This window comes from Panthera onca, chromosome B3, assembly GCF_046562875.1.
Source record: "Panthera onca isolate mPanOnc1 chromosome B3, mPanOnc1 haplotype 2, whole genome shotgun sequence".
Lineage (NCBI taxonomy): Eukaryota > Metazoa > Chordata > Mammalia > Carnivora > Felidae > Panthera > Panthera onca.
This window is the reverse complement of record NC_138344.1, coordinates 110496900-110510562: the sequence shown is the minus strand read 5'-3', so window position 1 is coordinate 110510562 and position 13663 is coordinate 110496900. Positions and strand designations below refer to the sequence as shown.

Here is a 13663-nt window from a genome sequence, read left to right as displayed (position 1 = left end):
GCTATTCTCTACAAAATGGAGTGGATATTCCTTCTGTACGTTATATCAGTTTCTTCAACCCCTACCAGGGATGTCTTAGGTTTATTCTGTGTATCCTGAAGTCTTTTGTTTATATAAATTGAATACAAGCTGATGCTCTATTTACTACATATACAAGAATGTCATCTTGGAAATGTATGGCTATATCTTGGATTTAAAACACATATTGGGCTTGGTTAGAAGTGCTGCTATTTAAAGTGGTAGTGAAGCAATCTGATTCCCTAAAGACAAATTCCTGTTTTTAGAGTTGTTCCTTTCTAGATTACTTAAGACTACTAAGCAACAAAAACGATTTTTAAAGTGAAAGAAAGGTCCCAAACTGAAAAAACTATTTTTATCAACTCTAAGAAAATAAATAATTATGTTATATCCACTAGTATGTCATGCCTCATATTTAGATAGCTAACTGTCTGGAATTTGATCTATTTAAGAAGTTTATGTTTCTTGGGCTTAACAAATGTCCAGGCTGATAAAAAAGAATGAAATCTTGCCAACTGCAATGACATGGATGGAGCCAGAGAGTATAATGCCAAGTGAAATAAGTCAGTCACAGAAAGACAAATACCATATAGTTGATTTCACTCACATGTGGAATTTAAGAAACAAAGCAAATGAGGAAAGGAAAAAACAGAGAGAAATCAAGAAACAGACTCTTAACTACACAGAATAAACTGACGGTTACCAGAGGGGAGGTGGTGGGGGATGGTGAAATAGGTGACGGGGATTAAGGAGGGCACTTGTTGTGATGAACAGTGGGTGATGTGTAGAAGTGTTGAATCACTATATTGTACACCTAAAACTAATGTAACACTGTATGTTAACTTATACTTGGATTAAAATTTTTAAAAATATCCAGCCTGGTGACAGAAGAGATTTTGTTTTAGGCAAAACTCTTAGGGCAAAGTCCTGTTTTTACAGTTATCTCTTTCTAGAATAAACTATATAAACATATTTCCTTTCAAACCTTTGCTTAAAAACCTCTTTATCTTCTTTAAGAAAACAAATATTAATGCTAAATCTATTAGTATTTCCACGCTTCCAACTGAGATTGTTAAGCTGTCTGGGAATTGATCAGTCAAGGCAGTTTGTGTTTCATGGGTCTAGACAGTCACTAGAGGGTCACAGAGATAAACAATGACGGTGGTTCAGACACTCAGACCTAGACAACTGGATTTCCATTTCCTATGAGTGAGTTCAGCAGGGAGCTTAGCTGTGGCAATGGAAAGATTGTTTCTTAAAGACCACACTTAATTTTGAAGTCTACTCCACACACACAATAGAGACAGAGGCCAGAGCTTAGAGAACAAATACAGGTCTCATAAATTAAAAAATGAAATAAAAATCCACCCTCTACAAGGTCTTTTACTGCTTTCAAATACTTCTGCTTTCACCTGCCAGACATTACTAGTAGTAGGATGTCAACCTATCATTGGAAATGAAGAAGAAAACAATAATAAAGTCAAAATGGGAAAATGGGCAAAGCTAGACAAACATCTTGAATTTTCAACCAACGTATCCATTGACAAGTTTTTATTTAGTGCTTAAATGTTTTGCAATGTGTTAGGTGCACTGGCAGACATGAGAGAAAACAAGGACAAGGTCTGACATTGCAAAATTTACAATCTAACTTGGGAACAAGAAAAAACCTAGCACGTGGTATAATCTGGAAAGATTATTAAATAAGTAACACTGATTACACCTATAATCTTTAATTTATAGGTAGTCTGGAATCCAAATTTCACCATAGGTCAATTATTTGGAATTCAAAAGCAGTTTCCCATAGAAGTAAATGTTGTACATAGCAGTTAGGTTCCCAGGAAATTCCAAGGAGTCTTTTAAATTCATATTGCACAAGACTACAGAATCTAACCATACAGAGCAGTGCTTCGGTGGGAAAATACGTCTAGAATTCTAGCTTGGAATGCCAGGAACACATCCCCCTGTGCTGCCAGGGTCAGGACACCTTTTATCAAAACTGGCCAAGTTGGGAGAGTAAGAATTCCTCCCAGTCATTCATGGAGACCCTCAAAGGCTCCACCTGGGCAAAGCATAGAGGTAGAGATTCGGAAGAAAGGGTGGATTGTGGGGAATTACCTTTGGGTAAAATCAGATCCTTTGTTTTATTCTGAGGGTCCCATGGCTCTTTTCTTCTATTACTACCTGCTATTTCTGACCCCAAGTCCTCCCATTCCCTCGTCCAAAGAGGAACAGAAGGCAACCTCACAGGTGCCCTTTTGTTTCCTGAGGCAAACACACAGTCCTTTTAGTGGTTTTTAGGGTGATATAAAAAAAAAACAAAGGATACCTGTAATCATTTACAATGTCGTTTCCATTTTAAAGTCTGTACTTCTGTCTCTACTTTCCCCCACTACTTGTGCCATCAGAAATCACTTTAACAATGATATTATGGTTATTTTAAAAACAGAATCCTTATCTTTTAGAGATATGTACTGAAATATTTAAGAAGTAGTGATATATTTGGGATTTGATTCAAAATAATCCTGTAGGGATGTGGTAATGGTGAGATACAAACAAAGCAAACTGAAGCTGGGTAGTGGAGGTTAAAACACTATCCTACCTACTTTTGCCCATAAGACATTTAAAACAAAGCAAAACAAACAAAACATTACCAATGGTGGGAATCCCACCTTGAACCTGAACTATTGCTTGGGTAAAATGGGGGCTGGCGTAGGGTGGGGACAAGGAAGTAGGTTACTGAAGCAGAGAACAAAGAGTTCTTGTGCCAGGCAGGCTAAGAAGGAAGTTCCCAAGTGGCTATTCACATGAGTCAGTCCCCGTACAAGGAAAGGGAGAAAGCAGTATGGGTTGGACTATCGTGAACAAGGAGGAGAGAGAATTTAAGTTCTGCTTGAAAGAGGTAAGATTTAGTTGATGTGAAGGTAGAGAAACGGACTAGTCAAATCAAGGAAAAAGCATGAATAAGGACAGTGATAGGGAAAGAGCAAGCATATCCCATACGGAGCAGCAGGAGTGACAAGACGGTATGTGTAAGCAAGATTAACTTGAGGGCAGTGTGTAGAACTACAGTTTGGGGGCTGCTGCAGTAACTTAGGTTTGAGCGGGTATGGTCCTTGACATGAGGTATGGCAGCAGGGCCAAAAGGCAAGAGAAACAAAGGAAGAAAGGAGGGTAGGCAGGGTGTTAGGGTTACAGAAGGACATTTGGGAGACAGCTGATGGGTTTCAAGTGAGCCTGCGCGTGCATGTGCTCACTATTTGAGAAAGTAAAGAGAAGGTTCCAGATAAGAGACCAAAATTCAGGGGGAAATCAGTGAACAATAGGAAAGGAAACCAGGGAAAAAGCAAGAGGATTCAAAATTTTTAAAATTTTTTTCTTTTTAAATCTTTTTTAAAAATTTTAAAAAGAAAGAAAAAAAATCTGGCACCATGAACCTGAAGGGAAGAAATCCTTCAAAAACAACAATGGTTGACAAAACCAGACCCACAAAAGATGTCAAAAGAGCTAAGGACTGACGTAAGGTCACATGATTTGGCTACATGATAAGAGACCTCTGAGAGAACGGTTTTAGTGAAGTGAACATAAAAACTCATTTGTTTTTTGGGGCGCCTGGGTGGCGCAGTCGGTTAAGTGTCCAACTTCAGCCAGGTCACGATCTCGTGGTCCGTGAGTTCAAGCCCCGCGTCAGGCTCTGGGCTGATGGCTCGGAGTCTGGAGCCTGTTTCCGATTCTGTGTCTCCCTCTCTCTCTGCCCCTCCCCCGCTCATGCTCTGTCTCTCTCTGTCCCAAAAATAAATAAAAAACGTTGAAAAAAAAAAAAACAAACCTCATTTGTTTTTTTTTTTGTTTTTTGGTTTTTTTTTAATTTTTATTTATTTTTGAGACAGAGAGAGAGCATGAACGGGGGAGGAGCAGAGAGAGAGAGGGAGACACAGAATCCGAAGCAGGCTCCAGGCTCTGAGCTGTCAGCACAGAGCCCGACGCAGGGCTCGAACTCACGGACCATGAGATCGTGACCTGAGCCGAAGTCGGACGCTTAACCGACTGAGCCACCCAGGTGCCCCCATAAAAACCCATTTGTAGGTGGTTTCGAGGAGCACAGGGAAATAAGGAAAACAGGTTAAAGACCTACTCTAGTAGGTCAAAGATGTAGGTATGGGAAATGAAAACATTTTAAATTTATTTTTAATAAGTGAAGAATCAAGTACATTTAATGTAAGAAATGGTTTACATCCCAGGAAGACAAAGATGATGCTAGACAAAGAGCAGATTGATGAAGACATGTGGAAAGGGTAGCCCTTAGAGAGGAATAAATAAGAATCTTCCTCTCTAATGGGACAGAAGGAAGAGTCTGAATTAGGGCAATGATGTGTGTGGTAAGCCAGAGACCAGGGGAAATAAGGGAAGGGAGCATGGGCCAGCCCCATGAGAACCTTGAAACAAGGAGCTTAAGATATTACACTGTAGCTAAAATGAACTATGGAAAGGCCAAAGAGGTGGTCTCAAGCATTGTTTTCAGAAAACTAATCTGATTGTAGGACACAGAATACAGGTGGAAGGAAGCAGGTGTTGAGAGAAGATGAGGTAGCCTAGTTTGAGTTGAGTTTTTTTTCCAAGAGAATTTCACACTGTCCAGGCATTGTGAATACAAGCCATCTTCCTCTATCTTCTTCTTCCTACCCCAGAGTAATTTCTGGGGCAGCTTTGAAAATGGCTGTGTTCAGTCATAAAGGAAAATCAGGTAGAGCAAAGTCTAGCTATGATAGATAATATCTCAGTCAGGGCAATCTTCATATTCATTTAGGGCTCTAAAAAGCTCACAGGGACTCCAGGAGCCCTCTTTTCTTCTCATGAAAGGACAGAGCTTCTCCTTTAAACCCAAGATATGCTCCTTCCTCTATTTGGCCACTATGCATTCATTGAGATCTTGATTTTGCCCTAAGTTACATATACCATATAAATATTTTTTGAGGCATAATTTTTGGATGCTGAGGAGACATGGTCAAGATGTTGTACAGATTAAGCAAACATATGAGACCAGATTCTGACAGGTGAGTAAGTGAATTAAAAAAAAAAAAAAAAAAGAATGAATGAGAGTGGTTATACTGTAAGATTCTATTACGGAAGATTATTATTTTTTTCTAATTAAAATACTACCCAAATTTGAAGCACTTAAAATTCCCTTGCTTGTTAAAAGGTCTAACCTGATATTTATGTCTGATAGATGAATATGTAGTTCACTTTAAATAAGTAACTCAACCTGAAGGCTTGAAAATGGAGGCAGTAAGGGACAGACACAGGTTCGTGTGTCTTCATGATTTCCAGTTTACCCTTGGTTTTTCCCCACTGTCTAGCTTTTCTTCCTGACCCTCAGATCTGTGAATCTTTAGCAGCTCAGGCATTCAGAAGCCTTCTGGACAATCCTTCGTGTGCTCTCACAACTGTACAAGGCTTCATCTTTATTATTCTCTACCCTTACAGTGGTCCAGGTTCTTTCCTCCAACCTTGATACATCCATCCTATCATTTTACGATGAATAATATTAAAATGTCTTACCACAATTGAGACTACAGAGTTGCTCAACTCTACATGCCTATTGGGGAAGACAAAGATAACCTCCTTATCAGAATTTCCATGCTCAGCAAGTATGGTGGCAATGGGCAGGCTAACACTCATAAAGCCAACAATTGTGCAATTACATAACTGGACAGAAAAAAAACAGACACAATAGTAACCTCAAAAGAAGCCACAATGTGCTGTTCTTTATAAACATAAACGACAGGCCTGAGATATCATTTGTAAGGCATGCATTTTGATTTGACTCTTGCGAAGACAGGTTTGAACAGATATACTCACATCTAAAGGGTCTCTCTTAACATACACAAGTAGAAGACAGGGATGGTCTCCTTTAATACCTGCTAATATTTCATTTATTAAAACTATCTAGATTTATAAAAGTACTTTCATTATCCCCCTCCCCCACAATAACACACTACATTTATATATTTACCTGAAATTCATCCATGATACTGAATGTGTACTCATGCCTGGCTACTACGTGATGACAATTCTTACACAGATCTGCCAAAACAGAGAGAGACTTAAATAAATTAAGTCTTGGAAGATGTCTTAAGACAGTAAAATTTCTATTCTCTGCATGGTATTACTTTAAAAGAATCTTAAGTGATATATTTAACAGAGCAGCTGGAAACCCATTATAATATCTACCTTGATAAGAAATCCAAAATTTGTCACATAGCAATACTACATAATGAAGGGCCTCAACTCAGAGATTTAACAAGCATATATTAATTCCCATTCTCAGAACCTACAGAAACTGCTACTAAAACCAATCATAAATAAAAAAGTCAATGCTAGACATTATAAAGTGAATTTAATGGCAACAAAAGACTCTACTAGAAACATGATAATAATAATAACTATGATTTTTTGACTGCTTACTGTGTGCCAGAAACTGTTTTAAATACTTTTTATCTGTTTATTTAATCTTCTCAAAACCCAAAGAAGTAGATACTTGTTATCACCTTTTTAAGGATTAGGAAACAAAGACACACCATGGTTAAGTAATTATTAGCAAGACTGCCAAGCTAGGAAGTATTGGCAATAGAATTCAAACCCATGCATTCTGGCTCCAGGGCCCTTGCTCTTACATACTATGTCCTACTACCTGGTACAAAATAGAGTTTAAAGGGTTATGTCTAAAAGAAAGAAAAAGTTTTTTATACTTTAGAACACTTTTGATAGTCTGATTCAATTCTAAAGGCTTAGTGTCTTTCATAACCTGTTTTCAAAATATCATTATTTGTACATTTATTCCTCATATTCAGAACATACCAAAGCACCAAGAGAGAAGCAAAACGGGGATGTGAACAGTTTAAATTCTTGTCACTATACCCTAAAATGTATATGGGCTTCCTTACTAAGTTAAATGGCCCTAAAATGTATATGCACTTAATTTACTCATAGAAATTCTTAGTGCCAACCTCAGAATTGATTCACGTTCATTATACACAGTTGATTGATTTGGTTTCCCAGTACTGAGGATGAGGAGCGGCATATGAAGGTAGCACAGCAAAAGAAATAACCAACTGACAATGAGATGGGAGACAAAAAAAAAAAAAAAACAAAACCCCACGAGAAAGAAACAAGACAAAAAACCCCATTACATCCCAGGGTTATTTAGTATAGCAGCAAACAGCCCTAAACACTTTAGTGGCTGTTGGAGGACATCACTGTATTAGACTACAGTAAAAAAGAAAAAGAAAAAGAAAAAGAAAACACACGGAATGACCCTAAGGTTAAAAAAAGTCTCTATATCTTGTTTCAGAAGGCATAAAGGCTTTAAAAACAAACAAACAAACAAACAAAAAATGGTACCTGAGTCATAGGCTTCATTTATCTGCAAAAATCACTCAGGCAGAGTATCTGATGATGCTATCATCATCTGTATTTTCCTCTTAAAAGACTAACTAGCATCTCTATGTTACAATACAATATTGAAATAGGCCTCATAAAATAAAATATATCAACAGGCACAACGTACCAGCTTTTAAAAGCTGGTATCTCCTATCAGACTTGCATGAAAATAAAGAATCTACTTACGATCATAGGTAACTATTTCTTCTCCATCCTCCTCCTTCAAAGATTTGTTTGTGATCAGCATAAAATCCCGCTTATTGCACACTGCACAGCCTGTAAAGTTCAGCAAGAAAGATCCATTCTCCAGGCAGATGTTACCCTAAAATATTAAAAATAGGAATTTAATTTTCTTCTATTTCAAAACCCTTGGTGAAAATAATTAATAGACTAAAAATTTCTAAAGGCAAAAAAAACATGGCTAGAATTTACTTGCTTGAAATCTGTACCAAGTAATTTTTGAAATTACTAGCTTTCCTCTAGAAGGGCTATTTATGGCAAATAAAACTGAAGCAGTGTTAAAGCTGTTAAGTCTCTGAGGACAGCAACTGTATCCGAGGACTAAATGCATATGGATTTTTAGACACACACCGAAGCTTTAATATAAAATATGAAAAAGAAAAATTAGAAAAATCCAATAGCCAACAATATTTAAATGGGGCAGATCCTAACACTAGAATTAAAATTGAATAATAAAAAATGATCTTATACAATGTGTTGCTCAGTTGATTGTTGAAATAACATTTTCTGATGCCTTAAAAATAACACAAAATAAGCAAACAAGAATAAACCCTCAGCTCTATAGAGGTCAATCCTTAAGGGTATGTGTGATTCAGGCAGTGAAGATAAGCTCTCAACTCATCAGCCTGACACCATGGCATTCAAGAGAGAAAGGGTTTTGCTTCATCACTAAGAAACTGTTAACAACTTATGCTCCTGGCTCAAGGGAGTTCTTTTCTAGAGGCTTACCAGTAATTGTTCAGAAAGTCATTTTATAAATAATCTAATTCAACCTCATTCTGACCAATAGGGTATTTTTAACAGTTGATGTGACTAAAAAACCAGTCAAATCAATATTTCTCCAATGCAGCTATGTGCCCAATACTGTGCAAAGCACAGGGAAGGATTAGAGGGTGAGTCATATCTTTCCACCTTTGAGGAGCTTATGAACTCTCAGGAAGACCAACTTTAAGCGATGCCACAAGTGAAGCCTTCCTGGATTCCCAGCACCACAGTTAACCTCTCCCTTTTGAGCGGCTCCTTGAGGCTATGTACTAAGAAAGAGATTTACTCTGTTGGGGCAAGGGGGGTGGAGAAGTGAGGAAATCAATCTATGTAGTCGGGAGATACTAAATCATAGACACAGCAACTTAATTACTAAAGGTGGAAAAAAAGGCCTTGAGATTAAAGTATAAATTTCCAGCTATTAAAAACAGGTGCTTTGCTTTTTTAAAAAATAAACTTCACTGAAGTATAATTTATATACAATAAAATCCACACATTGTAAGGGTATACGTGAACGACTTATATACCAATATATATAGGCATATATTTCAACGTAACCACTACCTCAATCAAGATATAAAAAGTTTTATCTTCCCAGGAAGTTCTTTTATGCTTTGCAGTCTATCTCCAACCCCTTCTCAGGTACCCCTTGATCCAATTTCTATCTCTAGTTATTAGTTTTGGTTGTTATAAAATTTTATATAAATAGAATCATGCAGTATACTCTTCTGCATCTAGTTTCTTTTGTTCAACATAAAGTCCATGTTAATCATTTATGTTGTTGTATGCATTGGTAATTTATTGCTTTTTACTGCCAAATCTATTACATGGATTCATCTGTCAATAGACTTTCAGGTCCTTTTCAGTTTGGGGCTATTATGAATAAAGCAGCTACAAAGATTCATTAAGTCTTATGTAGACATATGCCCTTCTCTTGAGTAAACATCTAGGAGTGGAATTGCTGAGTCATATGGTAAAAATATGGTCCATACAAACTTTAGAACTGCTGGTTAGTTTTCCAAAGTTTCCCATTTTCCATTCCCACCAGAATTGTGTGAGTTCCAGTTGCTCCATATCCTCACCAACCCTAGATACTGTGTCTTTTCTTATTTTAGCCATCCTAATCATGTAGAGGTATCTCATAGTTTTTATTTGGCATTTCCCTCATGACTAACAACGTTAAACATCTTCTCAGGGTGCCTACACATGTGTCTTCTTTTGTGGAGTGTCTATTCAAGTCTTGTCCATTTTTGTTTATCTTATTATTTAGTTACAAGAATTATTGAGTTATAAAAGTTTTTTTTTTTTTTTTTAAGTTTACTTATTTATTGTAGAGAGAACACAAGTGGGGATGGGGCAGAGAGAGAGAGGAAGAGAGAGAATCCCAAGCAGGCTCTGTGCTGTGAGTGCAGAGCCCAACACAGGGCTCGATATCATGACTTGAGCTGAAATCAAGAGGCAGATGCTCAATTGAGCCACCCAGTGCCCCATAAGAGTTCTTTATATATCTTAGATACAAATCTTCTCAGATCGGTATTACAAATATTTTGTTACCGATGTGCTGTTTTTTAAATAATGTCTTTTGAAGAACAGTTGATTTTTATGAAGTCTAATTTATCAAAGCTTTTCTTTCACTATTTGTATTTGTCTTCTAAGTCTAGTATTTTTCATCTGTGAAAAATATCTACAAGTCTCCAGAAACATTTATGAAACCCAAATAAATAATTAAATATTTAGGGGTGCCTGGGTGGCTCCGTCAGTTAAGCGTCCAACTTAGAGCTTCTCAACATGCTAATCCATTATTTTTCTCTGCCACGGGTAGACTATTCTTGCTACCACTACCTTATTGTCCCTTTGCTAAGTTCAAAGTGACTTCTGTTCTTACTCCCCTCAGAAATACCTCATGACTTCGATAACCCCCAGAGTTGGAAGGACCTTTGAGATTTCAAATGGTCAAGTTAGCTTCTCCTGAACAACAGAAGAGAGTTCAATTCCTCTCAGGGTTGCCCGTTCCATTTTGAAAATCTGTTAAAGTTCTTTATTCTGATTCAAAGCCTAAACCCAATAACATCCACCCACTATTTCTAAATCTGCCTTCTGAAATTCCAAAAAGTTTAATTCTTCCTCATGACAGCCCTTTAATTATTTTAGAACAGAATAAAGTCAGAAAAAAGTGCTTATGAAAGGCACCTTCCTGGTTTTCCAATCGCCTCATTCCTTTTCTCTACTCTTTTTCTTATACTTTATTTTCATTTTCTAAATTAATTTATTCCTTGAAGCCCAGTCTTTGATTCTACTTGATTCTCCAGTCTTTTTCTAAGAAAACAGATCATTTCTATTTTGACACTTTTAGTTGGCTAACTCATCTGTTTGAATCTTGCACCTATACTGCAATCTTATATTTTCACTTGACTCCTCGGGTGTTACATTCTCAATCTTGGATGAAACATGATAAAAACAATCTGACCATGTGCCCCCCAATTTTGGTTCTCTCTCACACATGCCACCAATTTCTGTAATGATACTTCCAATTTCCCAATTGCCTAGATTGAAAACCTAAGATCACCTGTAGGTCTTCCCTCCATTAAATTGGCTGAGTCCTATTAATTCTTTCTTCGAAATGAGGCTTTCATTATCTCATGCCTACCCTACTGTTTTCATGACTCCCCAAAAACTCTGTAGGGCTCTTCCTTTTACATTCCCCCCATCCCATAACCTCAACATACAGCCACAGGCTCATTTCCCTAAATAACAGATTTCAGAATTATTTTCCTATTCACTTTTTTTGATGGGTGCTCAATGCCTAAAGTGTAAAACCTAAATTTCTTCATACAATTTTAAAATCTTTTGATTGGCTAAATTCTTAAGAACCCAACCTAATCTCTTTAATACTCTTCACTACAAACACCTCCTTCACATGGTCCCTGAAAAGTGCAGTGTTCATTACTGGATTCACAAAAATTTATTTTTAAACTTTAAAAAAAGTATGAAATAGAATGCAATACAGAAAAGCGTATGAAACAGCACAATGCCTCTAGTTAGTAGTCAGTAGTACCCCCAGTTGTGACAACTAAAACTGTCTACAGATAGTGCCAAATGTCCCCTGGGAGGCAAAAGTCACACCTAGTTGAGAACCACTGCTCTAATTCATTCCATTATTCATTCATGGTGTTCCATTCTATGGCTATATCCCACTTTTCCAGTCTACTCCTACAAGTGATGCTCTTACGAACATTCTTACCCAAGTTTCCAAGAACATATATACATGCATTTATTTCCCTAGAATGAGAATTGCTGGGTCTTTCAGTATGCAAATCTTTGATAATACTAAACCTTTTCCCCAGGAGGCCGTACCATGACTGTTCATGTTACACCTCCTTCCCCAAAGCGTAAGTATTACTCAAAATATTAAGAGGCAGAAGCAGCTATAGATCTTCTACCACCCAACCATCACAAGAATCCTTGTTCTTATAGTCTCCAAGCCTCTGGCTCCTCCTTGCCTTCTTTTCTACCCTAGTCACAACTAGCCTCCAAGTCCCAAATGAAGTCTACCTTTCTTTTGGGAGAACAGCGCTATTGCTCGCCCCTTTCTCTAAAGTTGAATATCACTTATGAACTGTACTACTCATTTTTTGTTGTTAAATCACATACTCTGAACCGTAAGCTCTCAGGAGGCAATGAGGCTGCCTTTTATTTCATCTTTGGTATCTCTTTCTGGTCTAGCTACACACATAAATGTTCAATAAGTATACCTTGAATAAATGAGAGTAAACAAGCTTCGGCAACCTCCGGAGATTGAGAGGAACAGATATTTTTTTTAAATACTCAGGAAATCTGATTTCTGGCCTTGACTCTCAAGTTAACAGAATGTGAAATTTATTTCCCCTCTCTGGGCATTAGTTTCATCTGCAAAACCGTGTTAACGACAGATGACCTCAGAGGTCCCTTCCAGCGCTAGACTTCAGTAAGAAAAGTGAATTTCACCAAATCAAGCTTGACAATGTCATCAGCGGTGGCGGGAGGGTGTCCCTTTGTCGTCGACTGGATTGTTGGTGGTGTGGGGTTTCCTTTGTTGTACCCTGGAACTTAAGAGAAGTGGGGCGACGGCTGAGATCAGCCCCCAGGGCGTGGACCGGCGGGCAGAACCGACGGCCACCGGCCGTCCCCGCCGTCAAGTGCCTAAATACAGCTACCGGGTCACCGGAATGGGCACGGCGGCAGGGTCGTCCCGCGCTCGGCCTCTCAGGGAAGGCCGGCCCGGGGTATGAGGAGCCTCGGGGGCTGGCCACGGGCCAAGGGGGCGAGAAGTTCTCGGCGCCCACTCGCTCACCCGGTTGGGATACTCCTTCTCCACACAGCCCCCACACATCCCGACGCCGTTCGCAAGGGCCGTCCTCTAGTGCTTCCGGAAAGACGAAGCCTCGCGAGAGCAAAGGCACGGTTGCCGCATGCGCCCCAAGCACTCTACCCTGGAGTGTTTGCTTTCGGGAATCTACTCGAAGTCTCCGCCCCTTAGCCCCTGTTGTGAGGGCAGGGCCTGGTCTCCCAGGCAACAACGGCCGGCCAAGAGTGGGACTTCGGAAACCTTCGGAGAAAGGGGGCGGGTCCGTGGACCCTGTGGCGGGAACCCGGAAGGGAACGCGGAAGAAACAAAGTTCTGATGTAGGCTCCCTCCTAAGCCTAGGCTGACAGGCGAGTGACGATACACACCAAAGGGAATTGTTTCTCGCTGCCTCGGCTTACCCCATACAGAAAGCTGAAAATATAGTAATTTAAATACCTTTCCATACCAGTGAGACAGGTGAATAAGCAATAACCGAAGCGTTGGCCAAGAGGCACTTAGAGCTCTGCAGAGAATCTCCTAAAACTGCTAAAAAAAAAAAAAAAAAAAAAAAAAAAACATTTGAAATGTTAATAATAAATGACCATTATTTATCCCATTAGCGATGGGAAACGCGTCGCCGAAGCACCTCAGAGGCTTGCACACGCTGTGCAAATAGAAAATGGCGAGGTCCAGCCTATGGAGCTCAAAATGCTTGTGGTTGGTGCCCTGCCTTTTCCTTTTCCTCCGTATTGAAAGCATCTTACTTCTCATAGTGATGTAATTAACTTGAATACGAATATCCAAAAATCTGTCTTTGTGCTTCTGAACAACCTGTCATCATACCCAGCTACACCAATAGAGATATTTGATGGGAGCATC

The 13663-nt window shown here is 38.8% G+C and overlaps 1 protein-coding gene across 2 annotated transcripts in view; it reads right to left on the bottom strand.

Moving 5' to 3' along the window:
- CHURC1 (churchill domain containing 1) overlaps positions 1 to 12964 on the bottom strand; it is a 417546-nt gene extending 404582 nt beyond the window's left edge. Inside the window, exons 1-3 of one of the 2 annotated variants that reach the window (XM_060620063.3) lie at positions 12791 to 12964; positions 7642 to 7777; positions 6029 to 6099 (exon numbers count right to left, since the gene is read on the bottom strand). In XM_060620063.3, the coding sequence (XP_060476046.1) occupies positions 6029 to 6099; positions 7642 to 7777; positions 12791 to 12829 (246 nt within the window). In that variant the 5' untranslated portion in view covers positions 12830 to 12964. The remainder of the gene's footprint in view (positions 1 to 6028; positions 6100 to 7641; positions 7778 to 12790) is intronic. The other variant, XM_060620062.3, reaches the window with a different exon arrangement.
- Positions 12965 to 13663: the final 699 nt, after the last annotated feature.